Raw genomic sequence first — 14032 nt, 5'->3', positions numbered from 1 at the left:
ACCCTATTGACAATGTTCCTCCAGGCCTTCCTGTCCTCTACCATCCCCCGGAGTCCATTTAAGCTCACACTGACTGCTTCAGTGACTCCAACCAGCTACCTCCTGCTCTGTTGTCCCCTTCTTCTTTTGCCCTCAATCTTTCCCAGCATTAGGCTCTTCTCCAGTGAGTCCTTCCTTCTCATTATGCGGCCAAATTATTTGAGTTTCACCTTCCAGGATCTGGCCTTCTAAAGAGCAGTCAGGGTTGACCACCTCTAGGACTGACCAGTTTGATTGCTTTGCAGTCCAAGGGACTCGCAGGAGTCTTCTCCAGCACCATACTTCAAAAGCCTCAATTCTTTGGCCTCAGCCTTTCTTATGGTCCATGAATTAAACTACCATGTTTTTCCGAAAATAAGACAGGGTCTTATTTTTTGACACCACTCCCCAAATTTTGCTTGGGTCTTATTATTGGGGGTGGGGGAGGGGCTTATTGGTTTGGGGTTGCCGGATGGCTGCTCTCTTGCGAGCGGGTGCCTGAAGAAACGGGCACAGCTTCGGGGCAAACGGCTGTGTTGCGCTGTTGCAGCAGCGCAACAAAGCCGCCATGAGGTGACCATGCTCATGAACAGCTGCCCGGCAACCTCCCTTTCTAGCTGGGCAGAGCGCCACTCACCGACCCAGTAATATCTCAAAGGCGCTAAGCCACGTGGCACTCTGCCCAGCTGGAAAGAGAGGTTTTGCGAGCACTTGTTTTGCCTCCAGCTTGCCTGCCTCCCAGCCTCACCATGCTCAGCTCTCTCTGTAGAGCTGGGCCAGGGCGCTGCCACAGCCCTGCTGCCACCCTGCCGCCGCCCCGCTGCCTCCGCCCCCATGCTCCAAGCATAATCAGCTTCCAAACTCTGGAGATCGCTGCCGAGTCTTCCGGCAGCGGCCTTTCTGGGATTACACTCTTTGGTTGTGGGCTGGCTGTGGGAAGACTATCTGTCCCACCAGAGTCTTCCAACAGCAAGCCCACAACCATAGAGCGTAATCCCAGAGCAGCCGCTGCTGGAAGACTCAGCAGCGGATCTCCAGAGTTTGGAAGCCAGTTATGCTCGGAGCATGGTGGCAGTGGGGCGGTGGCAGCAGCAGGGTGGCGCTGGCGCCCTGGCCCAGCTCTACAGGGACAGCTGGGCATGGTGAGGCTGGGAGGCATGCAAGCTGGAGGCAAAACAAGTGCTCGTGCAACCTCTCTTTCCAGCTGGGCAGAGCACCACACGGCTTAGCGCCTTTGGGATATTACTGGGTCGGTGAGTGGCGCTCTGCCCAGCTGGAAAGGGGCATTGCCAGGCAGCTGCTCGTGAGAGCGGCTGCCCATCAACCCCCCGCTCCAGCTGGGCACAGTGCCACTCACTAACCTAGCGGTATCCCAAAGGCGTCAAGCAATGTAAGTGCCTTTGCCTCCCTCCTTTGTTATCCCAGTCACCTTACTCTTTCTTCTGTCAGTTTTAGCTTTTGTATGATTCAGTTTTCAGCATTCTGAAATATAGAGTACACTTACAAGTTAGGCCATTAATGAATTGGAAGTTATAAGGATTTGGGTGTGTACACTGACACCACCATTGTTTTCTCATGCAACACTTTCTCCTTTCTGCGTAGAATCACCTGTGTAGTCTCCAAAATATCTCACAAAGTGAGAGATTAATATTGCTAGCTATGTAGTCTAATTATAACACGATTCCTTCTCTTTTTCTTCTTCTGGTATTAGCTGTCAGTTGCGGTCATCCAGGGAGCCCGATTTATGGACGAACAAGTGGGAATGGTTTCAATTTCAATGATGTTGTGACGTTCTCTTGTAACACTGGCTATGTTATGCAAGGACCAACAAAAGCCCAGTGTCAGGCAAATAGGCAGTGGAGTCAGCCACCACCTATATGCAAAGGTAATGGTTGAGGATAGATGAGATATGTCAAAGATGGTATTTTTTTTTAATGAAAGGGGTGGGGGCTTTAATGATAGGGACTATGCTATTGATATTCCAGTTAGGCAACATCAAATGGAATGGCACTTTGGATATTTTTATTCTTAGTCTTTTGTTCAAATTATTTTTTATATACAGAAATGTCTGCAGCTAATGTTCAAAATGCTAGCTATGATCCATCCTTCGTACTCTCTGAGCTTGTTTGTTTTCTTACAGATGTTTCATTACCTAAACTGGGTAACATCATGTGTGCATGGTTCACTGATAATGTTATATAATTTGGGTGATCAAATGTCTGCAATAAACAGCCTACCCCACAGAACACCAAGAAACCCTCCTTTCAACCCAGAGCTACAACTATTTTCCTCTATCCATTTAATGCCCCATGAGCACAATCGTATTTGATTAATATATGCAGATAGTCCTCAATTTATGACCGTATTTCTGCCCACCATTTTAACCAACTTGTTAACTAGCTCACTATCTTTGGTATCAGCCTTTTTTTTTTTTGCAACAACAAGGAAATAAGTGCAGTTTGCTAACAAAAATATTGTACACAGTCACATAACCATCACAAATGGCTGTAAATGCAGGTGTGCTCCCACAATACACTCGTGATCATGGAAGAGGTGGCCTGCAGAACTTCAAATCTGGGTCATAAGTCTTTTTTTCTCTCCAAAACTATCATAACTTCAAATGGTTGTTATGCAATTAGTTGTAAGTTGAGGACTACCTGTAGTTTGAAAACTATCAGGAAATCCAGGGTCATATGAGATTATAAAATAAAAAAAATATCACAGCATATTGTCCCTGTATTATTGTCAAAAGAACATCATGGAAGTATTTATGGAACCGCTTAGATTTAAGGAACTTTTTATTGTTAACCTACTTTTATAGAAGTATTTTGTGTGCAGGTAACAGACTTTCCACAATAAATGAAGCATGAAACAATGCATAAAACCATGTTCAATGTATTCTGAATTTGTTTTTCTTAATATGCTTGTCGTCTTTTTCACAGATTTTTTGTTTGTTTGTTTGGAGCTACACAAATTCTGTAGATGTTCTCTTTTTTGTAAAGTTCATTTAAAAACAAACAAACAAACAACCTTTGCATCTTCTGATAAATTAACATCAACACGTTACTTGGAAAAGATAAATGATTTGAAGGGGGTTACTGAACATTAATTTATAATAGTTTAAACTTTATTTTTCTAAAGATCAAAGTTAATGTGTGTATTGATTGCAGTTTCTTTTTGAAAAGCTGTAACATCCAGGAAATTTCATTTGTTTAAAAAGGGGAAATTGAAACAAATGAGTTGCTTTAAAAACAACAGCTTACAGTTTATCCATTTTCTTTCAAACCAGTTCTTGAACATCCTGAGAAATAAATTGCTTAGTATAAAAGTTAATCAAAACTGCCTGTTGGTGGCTAGTTAACTTCTTAAATAACTTCAAGCAAGCAGGTCCTTATATGAAAAGTTAAGCTAATTTATTCCCTAATAGTAGGAAATAAAGAAAGGGGGTGGGGGGGAGACAGAGCAGTAATCACGCTATGAAAACCACTCAGGAAATGTGTACAAAGTAATTTTTAAAAATCCATACTGAAGTGTGTAGGATTGCCACTTACCTTTTATTTAGCATTCCAGCAATTCTTACTGTTGTGTTATGTTTTTACATTATACAATACATTGTGTTATTTTCTTAGATGTAAACTTTATATGTTGCTCATAATTATAGTTCTTTATTTTATTATTTATACTCTGGTTTGTGTATGTTTGTGGCATGTTCTAAAGTTTGAGTAGGTGGCTTTTTTCTTTCAGTTTTCTGAAAGTGGTGTAGGGTTTCCTGCCTAAGCAGGGGATTGAATTGGAAGACTTCCAAGGTCCCTTCCAACTCTGTTGTTCTGTTCTGTTCTGTTCTGTTCTATTCTATTCTATTCTATTCTATTCTATTCATCTAGCCTGCAACTCTGGAATTTTCTGAGACTCCTTATTCACCATCCAAGTTCTAACCTCACGTACACATACTTAACTTTTTCAAATCAGTCAAGTTGGGATAAGTGCTGGTATATTTCTCCCACTAAAGGAAGCTTCTTTCTCGCCCGATGCTTTAATCATCAGAACAGCAAATGCCAATGCTTTTTTATTTATTTATTTCCTATGGTGCTGTGATGAAAATTAGTTAAAAATGAGAAACTGCCCTTAACTTAAACGATTTCTCCATATAGAATGATGATGATGGGGAGGAGAAACATGTTTAATGCATGCTTTATAGCTGATGTGATGGATATGGCTGCCACGGAGAAAGCGTAAGACTGAAGTTCAGAGTTTGAAATTACTTAGCTGCACCGCTGGTTAGCATGATAGAAATTATTGAATATGTCTGAGCCAAGCTAGCAAGATATACTGTTGTGCAGACCAAGAACACTAGGTATGCTCAATAAGTTGCCTAATTATTTTTGACAAGACAAATAATGACTATAAAATATAATTTTCATTCAGGGCAATATTTTGGAGGTGCTGCAATCTTTTATATTAGCTTTAGGAAGTTTGTCCAAAGGGCTCCTTATTAAATATTATATACGAAGATTATGCAATTATGTGGTTACCTATAAGCAAGATGGGTATGCTTACTTACAAGAAAGCAGTGTATTTTCATTAATATTATTTCTCTCCTAATGGATGTGAATTGGAAATAAAGGTGACTCATTTTTAAAAAGGAATGCGGATATTAGAAAGTACTGCTGTGCTTCAGTATTAATTATGTAGGGTTACAGAGACAGAGACAGTAGCATTAGGTTTTATTCACATAAAATCATCACTCATTACAGAATACATACATTATAGAATGTATACATACAGAATACAATACATACATTTTTCAAGTTTTTTAGTAAACAAAAAAATGCATTAAAACACACCGTTTTTTTATATTCAAGCATTAATTAATGTTAACTTTACATGCCTTTGATATTATTTTCTAATGTGAAATATACAGGTCATGTCAATTTCTGTTATTGCTCTTGTTTAGTGGTCAACTGTTCGGATCCAGGAATCCCTGGAAATTCTATAAGAGAAAGCAAAATAGAACATGGAAATTTTACCTACGGTACAGTTGTTTTTTATGACTGCAGTCCAGGATATTTTTTATTTGGCTCTTCAATTTTAGTCTGTCAGCCTAATGGACACTGGGATAAACATCTGCCAGAATGTATTAGTAAGTATTTTAAAATATTGGTACTTATAACTAAAATTTGCAAGAAGAACAATACTAAACACTTGTATTCAAAGAGCTTCACAGCTGCTATCCAATTGCAATTGTTAGAAAAGGTAAGGTAAGTCAGTGTCTGAAATAATATGGAAGCCTTGGGACTATTGGTACAACCAATTAAATATGAGTTTATAGTGTGCAGCGGCAACCAAAAAAGCTAATGCAATACTAAATTGCATTAACAGAGGGATACAGTTAAGATCAAGTGAGGTACTAATACCACTCTATATAGTCTTAGTAAGATCACACCTAGAATACTTTACTCAGTTTTGGTCACCACACTATAAAAAAGATGTTGAGACTCTAGAAAAAGTGCAGAGAAAAGCAAAAAGATGATTAGGGGTCTAGATGCTAAAACATATGAAGAATGGTTACAGGAACTGGACATGGCTAGTCTAGTGAAGAGAAGGACCAGGGAAGATATGATAGCTGTGTTCCAATATTTGAGGGGCTGCCACAGAGAGGAGGGGGGTCAACCTGTTATCCAAAGCACCTGAAGGCCAGAGAAGGAATAATGTATGGACACTGATTGAGGAGAGTTTCAACCTAGAAATAAGGGGAAATTTTCTGACAGTAAGAACAATCAACTAATGGAACAGGCTGCCTTTGGAGGTTGTTGGAGCTTCAACATTGGAAGCTTAGGGTCTCCTGCTTGGGTGAGGAATTGGACTAGATGACCTACAAGATCCCTTCCTATTCTTCTTCAGTTGAAGGTTCTTAGATGAGAAGCGAAATGTCTTCAAAGAAAAAACAAAATACAATTGCCTTTTGAAAAAGCAATATTTGGGACAACCAGGATCTGGATAACTGAGAATCTTCATAGACAGTAGAATTTCTTCTTTGTTTTTTTTTTTAGGTCCTACGTGGAAAATAGTATGATTTTCTGACTGAAATTATCCCAGTTCAGCCATCTGAGATTTCTCTGATGCCTAAAATATCAATGTGTAATCTTTTCATATGTTGAAATTTCCTATGTTCATGTATTTATTTTATTTACCTGTAAAGCCCTTATCCATCTACCAGAAATAATGTTTCACATTCCCATGGTAACCTTGTCTTTACTACTTCAGATTTTCTTTTTCTACCTGGCAACATCAATAATCATATGTCCCAAAGGCTTTAAACTATATGCATCGTAAAGACCATGAGTACTCCTCAGTTCTTCTTCAGTAGCTTGATGAAGACCATCTTACCTGAGGGACCCAATATCTGGTCTATATCATCAATCACTTTAGAGTGCCTCTTCATGTGGTATAGAAAAAAACCACATGAAGAGGCACTCTAAAGTGATTGATGATATAGAACCAGATATTGGGTCCCTCAGGTAAGATGGTCTTCATCAAGCTACTGAAGAAGAACTGAGGAGTACTCATGGTCTTTACGATGGGTCTGAGGAACAGAAGGTATCAGATGAAGAGCAGGGCCCATCTACTTGCAGTCAGGTGGAGAGACAGCTGTTTTAGGGACCTGAGAAGAGCAAGGGGGAGGCCTTGTCCCCTATGTTTGAATCCGCAGAGAAGTGCAGAGAGGAGAGCAATGCAGGACTGAGGGCCAGCTATCCAGGGAAAGAAGGAGATGTTAACAACATCCTCTCTGGCTGGCATATAAGGAGGAAGAGTGCAGGAGGGCTGGGTGTCAGATACATCCATTCCTGCTCCACAAGAGTTCCCTCCAGTGGTTTCCTTGCCAGGATTTCCTTGCCACTAACTAGGTTGGTCAGGACACTTTGTATTGGGATTTAAGTGCTCATTGAGGCTTCCTGCTGGGAACTCAGAGACTGTTACAGCTAGTGAATCACCTATGGATGTGTGACCTGGAACTTTGTCAGTGAATGCTGTGAATTCCTGCCTTCCTAAGTAAAAAGTGGGATTTTCCTCACGAGTAGGTCTCCCCCCACCACTGTCACTAAAATCCATATCTTTTTCTGACATTTTCCTACATAGCACTTGCCTGCTCACTTTAGTGGAGCAGCTAAAGTGGCCTTCACATTTTGGGTGACCTTGCTGAGGGTCACCAGCTCACTTTGTTCATCCTTCTCAGAAACACTCCTTTGCCATGATTTGAGAGGGTTGACTGACTTTCACTCTGCAAAATGAAAAGGAGGATGACCTTGTGGGGGAAAGTGGAAAATGAATTATTATTCCAGAGTAATTGACCTTAGCTGGAAAACCAACTCTTGTCTAGATTAGCACTTTACGAGAAGAATTGATCGGGCTGACCAGCCAGCTGTTTTCAGGGAGGTAGATTTGATTTCTAAAAGGCCATTATACTATTGATCTTGATCGTTGCATAGATATTTGTCATTTCTAGGTTCATTCAAAAGCAATTTTATAACAGTTCTTTTGAAAACTGAATTTTCAGGGTAATATTTCTCACAAAGCACATCTCTTGACTCCTAGGATTTATTCAAACTGACCTTTCCATTTCTTAACTGCTTCTTAACTGCTCTATTTTCAGAGTCAGAACAGGAGAAGATATTCTTTAATGTCCAAGTCTAAGACCAAAATCTAATGTTTTGTGCATGATCACAATATTATCTCAAAAGGGGATACTCTATAACAAGAAACTATTATCCCAGTACTTTCTATAAATTCAGATAAGTCTACATCAGGGATGTCAAACTGGATTTCTTCGAGGGCCAGATCAGCATTGTAGTTCTCCTCCATGGACTGGCTTGGGGGAGAGGGGTAGACAGGACAGATGCCTCCTGCAGCACCCTGGTGACCAAAACAGGGAGGACACATGAAGCCTCCTGTGCCCCGTTCTCAGCCTGCACAGCCTCCTGCAGCACTTTGCCAGCCAAAACAGGGCAGGAGGGCTGCGTGAACACCCCCTGCCCTATTTTGGTTGCCAGAGGCACCGTGGGCCAATCCTTTGCTATTTCCAGGTTGGCCCTGTGGTCAAGATTTAAGCATACCCCATGCCAAATCCAGCCCGCTGGCCTTGAATTTGACACTTCTGGTCTACCTGTTTCTTTGTTTATTTTTAAAAGGTTTGAAATATAATGAACACATACACACAGAGAGAGAAAGAATAGGTATAGGTTAGTTAATACATTGGTAATAATGAAGAACAATTTTCTCTATGAACTATATGAAAAACAAGGCTATAAGATCAGCTTCATCATAATATTTCATTGATCACTGGTAAAACGTATTCATGCTGTGTTGGCATAGTGAAGAATTTAGTTGGCTGATTATAACATAATTTTTATCTCCAATATTTATGCATCGTAGTGATTGACTGCGGTCATCCTGGCATTCCTCCAAATGCGATCCTTTCTGGAGAGAAATACACATTTGGATCTACTGTTCATTATTCTTGTTCAGGAAGGAGATCTTTAATAGGCCAGGCATCCAGGACATGTCAACTAAATGGACACTGGAGTGGAACAATGCCTCATTGCTCAGGTACCACTTTTAAAGTATGTGAATGTGCTTTTGAAACCATCCAATACAGCTTTCTTTTTGGGTGCTCTTGTTTCCTTTTCAAGACTTCAAAACCAGACCACATTTAAATCACAAACAACTGTAATCAAAGATAAGTTTCCGATTAGGTGCCTTCATTCACATATGGACTCATAAATCTAGAACAGAAGTGGTAGATTTCAAACAACATTTAATCTAATAGGGAAACAGTACATACAATAGAAAGATTGAAAAGTAGGTAAGAGATTTGCATATTCTCTTCTTTTTGCATATTCCTGGTAAGGATGTTATATTTCATCTAGGTAATTTGTGCATCACTATTGTCTTACCCTTGATTTGCTTTTGTCTAATTTGCTGCATGCCAACAGTCTTCATCCACATAATATCTGTTTCTGCTGAACTCATATAAGGATAGTTTCTGGAGAAGATTTTTCACAACTATCTCCAATTCATGGCATATTAGAAAACTAAAATTCCATAAAGCTATCCATACAGCTTTCAAATAAATAGAAATATATAGTTGGATAAATATAGATAGCAAGCACAGCTGTGCTCTTGTTGTATTGTTTAAAATTGTAATCACATCAGAACCATAACCCATAACTTGAAGGTGGCTGAATGTCTTAACATTTTTCCTTAAACAAATGTGTTGTGACAGTTTTAATTGTACAAATTATTGTTGTAAACTGATAGACATCTGTGGCAAGTTCAGTTGTATATAGAAGTTATAGTATTATCTTTAACTACATATTTAAAGTTAATGTTTTGGTGTTTAGGTTGGCCAAAACCTTGGCTGTTCTGGTAAAGTCTTACCGGAGTTGAAATTCATACAGCACCTATTTAGCGATTTGTGAGTGTGCCTGTATCTGTGTGTTGTTTACCTTGGGTTTGGTAAATTTATCAGAAGGCTGCAGAGGTGGATATTTTAGCTTTAAACAAATGAATCTGTTAATGTCAAACAGATAACAGATAAATAACCAAGTTGTATTGTAATTAAACAAAAAACAGTATTACATGGCATATTCACATAAGTTGAGGACTTGTGTACACCTTTATAAACAAGAAAGCACAAATCAGTTTCTGTGGATTAACTCCCAAATGAAAATTATGATTTGTGATCCTAAGAAGGTACATCTTCTATAGTAAGGTAGCAGGTTTAATAATTGTCTTGTGGCAAAACTAATGTGTATTCCTAACATGCTTTGTTATTGTATCCTATTCTTTAATCACACAACAATAGGAGAGAAGAAGATCATACAATGGACCTTATTTCTATGTAATTTAATAATATTAGAAGGATTCCCTATATATGATTATTTGCTAAAGAGCATATACATGTGTAGATGGAATATTTTCTCATATTCCAGATGTAGCTAGAAAAGTAGGAATAGATTTCACCTTAGTTTGCAATGCTTGCAACAACTTACAAGTTTGAAGCTCCAGAAAGTTCTACAACTATTTTTTCTTGTAATGCGTATCACATTTTACACTTGGTAAGCTGCATTTTATTACAATAATTTGGACACTGTTTTTTGCCTCAGTGTAATTTTACATGAAGACACTGTAATTTGATTCTAAAGTAGACAAGCCGCTGACCAGATATAACTCATATTCTAGATTGAACTGGACAGCTTCTTTTTAAAAAATACCATGGAAATAAAGCATTGGTTTTATTTTATTTTGTTTTGATTGTTTGTTTTTAAAAATCAAGAACGTTAAATAAGGTACTTGAAATCTCTATGGTCTTGACTGAGTACTGTATGTTCTAAATTGAGAAGGTCAGTGTACAATTACCAAGTCTGGATTGGACACCCCGTTTTTTGGAGCCTACTTTTATTTTTGTACTGATTATAAATTGATTCCTCTTGTTTCACGTTCCTATAGCAGGACCAATACAATAGAACCCTAAGTATTCTACCCCAAATGATATTTTTTTCCAGGTGACACAGCAGGGACTTGTGGGGATCCAGGAATCCCAGGCCATGGTTCTAGAGAACAAACTAATTTTAGAACTAAAAGTGTTGTACAGTTCTCTTGTGAGCTTGGTTACATCCTTCATGGATCAGAAGAAAGAACTTGTTTGGCAAATGGAAGTTGGACAGGAAGACAACCAGAATGTAAAGGTAAATTATTTTCATAACTAGAATGGTGTATTGGTTTTAAAATTGCTACATGAGTCTTTATAAAACAAAGTGTTATATATAGTCATATATATCTGAAATCTATTAGCTGATTATATTATCCTTCATGACCCTAATACAGTCAGGTATAGTTTTGATGATCTAATTTTTTTATATATTTGTGTGTATGTGTATGTACCGTGTTTCCCCGAAAATAAGACAGGGTCTTATTTTCTTTTGACCCCCAAAATAAGCACTTGGCCTTATTTTCAGGGAGGTCTTATTATTTTTGAGGTGCAGAAGGCAGTGAGCGTGGTCACCTCATGGCTGCTACTGTGTTGCAATATTTTCAGGGAGGGCTTATTTTAGCGCATGCGTTCAAAAGCCCGATTGGGCTTATTATCCGGGGAGGTCTTATTTTCAGGGAAACAGGATATAACTTACCACAACTGACTGGTCACGCCCAACTGGCCATGGGACAAATCAACGCAGGACAATTCAATGTGGCATAAGCCAAGAGAGGGACAGGTTCATTTGGAGCAGGCCTGGTCTTGCTTTTAAGTTTGAACCTTCTCAGGTTAGAATTCCTTGAGGCTGGGGTGAGCTGCAATTCTGCTTGTCCCTCTCTTGAGTTATCCTGTGTTGAATTTGTCCCATGGCAAGTTGTACACCTGTTTCAGTCATATATATATTCAGTGACTTATCTGTCCTACATCCAACTCATGGGCATTTAGGAGAAGAAAAGGAAATCAGATGATGAAAGGTGCATTATGAGGCACCCTTCAGTATTTTCATGCAATATCATGATTCAAGTTCAGAGGACAAGGTTTATATAACAATGCCATTCTGCACATTTTGTCATTTTGGTTTCATGAAGTTAAGTAGGACTGCTTACTTAATGCAGCCTAGGCAAGCCAAAAAGTTGGACACCTGTGACTTATAGCATTGCAAACAATTGTACTCATGTGTTTTCCAAGGATCATATCTGTAATGGAATTTATCCTGAAGTAAATTAAAAATCCTACCTTACTTTTTTAATATGGTCACAACTCTGAAATCCTTGTGCTCTCTAAGCTAAGTTGTTGATCTTCCAAACTGCTACACAATATACAGAGTATATGTCCTAGGAAAAAGAAAGAAACAGCAGTGTCCAATATTTGAGGGGCTGCCACATACAGTAGCAGGTCAAGCTATTTTCCAAAGCACCTGAAGGCCAGACAAGGACTAATGGATGAAAACTGATCAAGGAAAGATTCAACCTAGAAATCAGGAGGAACTTTCTGACAGTGAGAACAATCAACCAAGGGAACAACTTGCCTTTTGAAATTATGGGAGCTTCATTACTTGAGACTTTCAAGAAGAGATTGGACTGCCATTTGTCAGAAATGGTGTAGGATCTCCTGCTTAAATTGGATTAGATGGCTTATAAAGTCCCTTCCAACTCTGTTAATCTGTTAAAGAGAGGGGCCTTCTAATAAAGCAGATTATTTGTTTTCCTAATATAGAATTGTCTGTCATGACAAGCAGGGAGATATATTTCTCATAGAGATGTTAGAAATTGAATTTGAATATGTCTATACACAAATTATATTTTCTTTCCTAGAGATAGAACCCATCCAGAGTTAAAATTGCCATGAATACCAGTTTAAAAAAAATAGTCACAATCACAATAAAATGAATTCCACCAGTCCATGACACAGCACAAAGTATGCTAATATAGAGTTTTCTACTTCAGAGGCCGTTCTGCCGTAGTGAAGAACTTGGTATTTGGCATTGTCCTTATAGTTTCAATGTAGGACAATGACCATCATTCCATTTTTTACCAACTGGGAACTAAACTCCTTTCATTGATTATATTTTAAGTTATATTTTTTTCAACATATATACATTTGATTGCGGTTTTATATAAGTTATGCAACTTTCTGTGCTATGGTACACTTTGTTATTAAGATATAGCTAGCACTTGTATACTTTTTTTTGTAACTATCCTTCCTAGAATGAGGCTGTTTTATCTTCCTCCCACAACTTTTCCATAAGATTCTCTTTGATACTATTGTCATTGTCTTTGCTGGTCTCTTAAAATCAGCACATTTTATACAAACTAAAATTCATGTGTGATTGACATTGATAGCATCTGGCATCATTGTATTCGCTGTGGGAATATCATTTTTTCCAAAGAATTTGAACAGTAATTAGTGTTTGATGAGGACAACAAAACAACTTGGCTTTAGCATTTTTAGTACCATTTGAGCACCCCACCAGCAGAAATAATCATGTACCTTACAGGTGTGTAGTGAATAATACAGATTTGTTTATTTTAAATACATTTGTGTATCAAATAGCTGAGTACTGCTTGCAAAATCTGGCTAGATTTATAAATATGGCTAGTGATAAGAGCTTTCACTTTTCACAAAATCAATTATTATGGTGTGTATTTGAATTACAATTCAATTTTATATTAACTAGAAGTTGGGGATCCATAATGAGCCACAGTGATTTCAAAATGATACGTGCAACATGACTTCACTACACAAATGATACAATTATTTGTTTGTATCATGAGGCAGGTGTAGATATTTCATTCATATGATGGAAAGTTTAAACACATGCATATATACATACAGACACATGTAGGTGTCAAAATGGCCTGAAAACACTGAATTGCAACTCACACAAAAAGGAAATACGTAAAAGATTTGTGAATTTTGAAACTGGACTATAGAACCTAGGATTTTTCTTAAAATAAAATAATTTTATGAATCAAGCCATAGATAAGAGAGTGAGATCATGCTAGGGGTTATTAGAGACTTGCTTTCTAAATGTTTACCAAAGCTGAATTGTATGGGTGGGTTTGTTAAAGTAAAAAAAAAGATTATTTATGTCAAAAATGATTTTTTTATGATTGTATGATTTTCAGTAGGTAGCCATTTGTACTCTAGTGTACAACAAAAATGTACATGGCTTTGTGCCCTGTAGCTGTGATACTGAATAATTTATTTACTTTTCAGAATGCCCATTTTCCTGCTCAGAAGCAGTAAATGAACAGAAAAAAAAGTGATAACATTTGATATACAAAATGAAGCTGATAAAAGCAAACTGTTTCGCCTTTTCAACAGTAGATAAAAGCTGAGAATATTTTCATGAAAAGTCATGAATTTTGAGCTATAGTTCAGCATTTTAATTCAAGCCGTGTAACAATTTATATGGAGGAATATTTATGATATTCTGAAAACTGCATCCATATTTCAATCAAGAAAAATTAAAGAAGGGGC

The 14032-nt window shown here is 38.0% G+C and overlaps 1 protein-coding gene across 1 annotated transcript in view; it reads left to right on the top strand.

Moving 5' to 3' along the window:
* Positions 1-14032, top strand: part of CSMD3 (CUB and Sushi multiple domains 3) — a gene marked incomplete at its 5' end in the record, with an annotated part of 706489 nt that overhangs the window by 624022 nt on the left and 68435 nt on the right. The window contains 4 exons of the mRNA XM_081953230.1: positions 1730-1903; positions 4973-5158; positions 8449-8622; positions 10581-10763. Of these exons, the coding sequence (XP_081809356.1) occupies positions 1730-1903; positions 4973-5158; positions 8449-8622; positions 10581-10763 (717 nt within the window). The remainder of the gene's footprint in view (positions 1-1729; positions 1904-4972; positions 5159-8448; positions 8623-10580; positions 10764-14032) is intronic.

This window comes from Natrix helvetica, assembly GCF_964273705.1.
Source record: "Natrix helvetica genome assembly, chromosome: 4".
In the NCBI taxonomy this organism is placed as follows: domain Eukaryota; kingdom Metazoa; phylum Chordata; class Lepidosauria; order Squamata; family Natricidae; genus Natrix; species Natrix helvetica.
The sequence above is the reverse complement of the archived record's forward strand: the minus strand, read 5'-3'. Positions and strand labels throughout refer to the sequence as shown.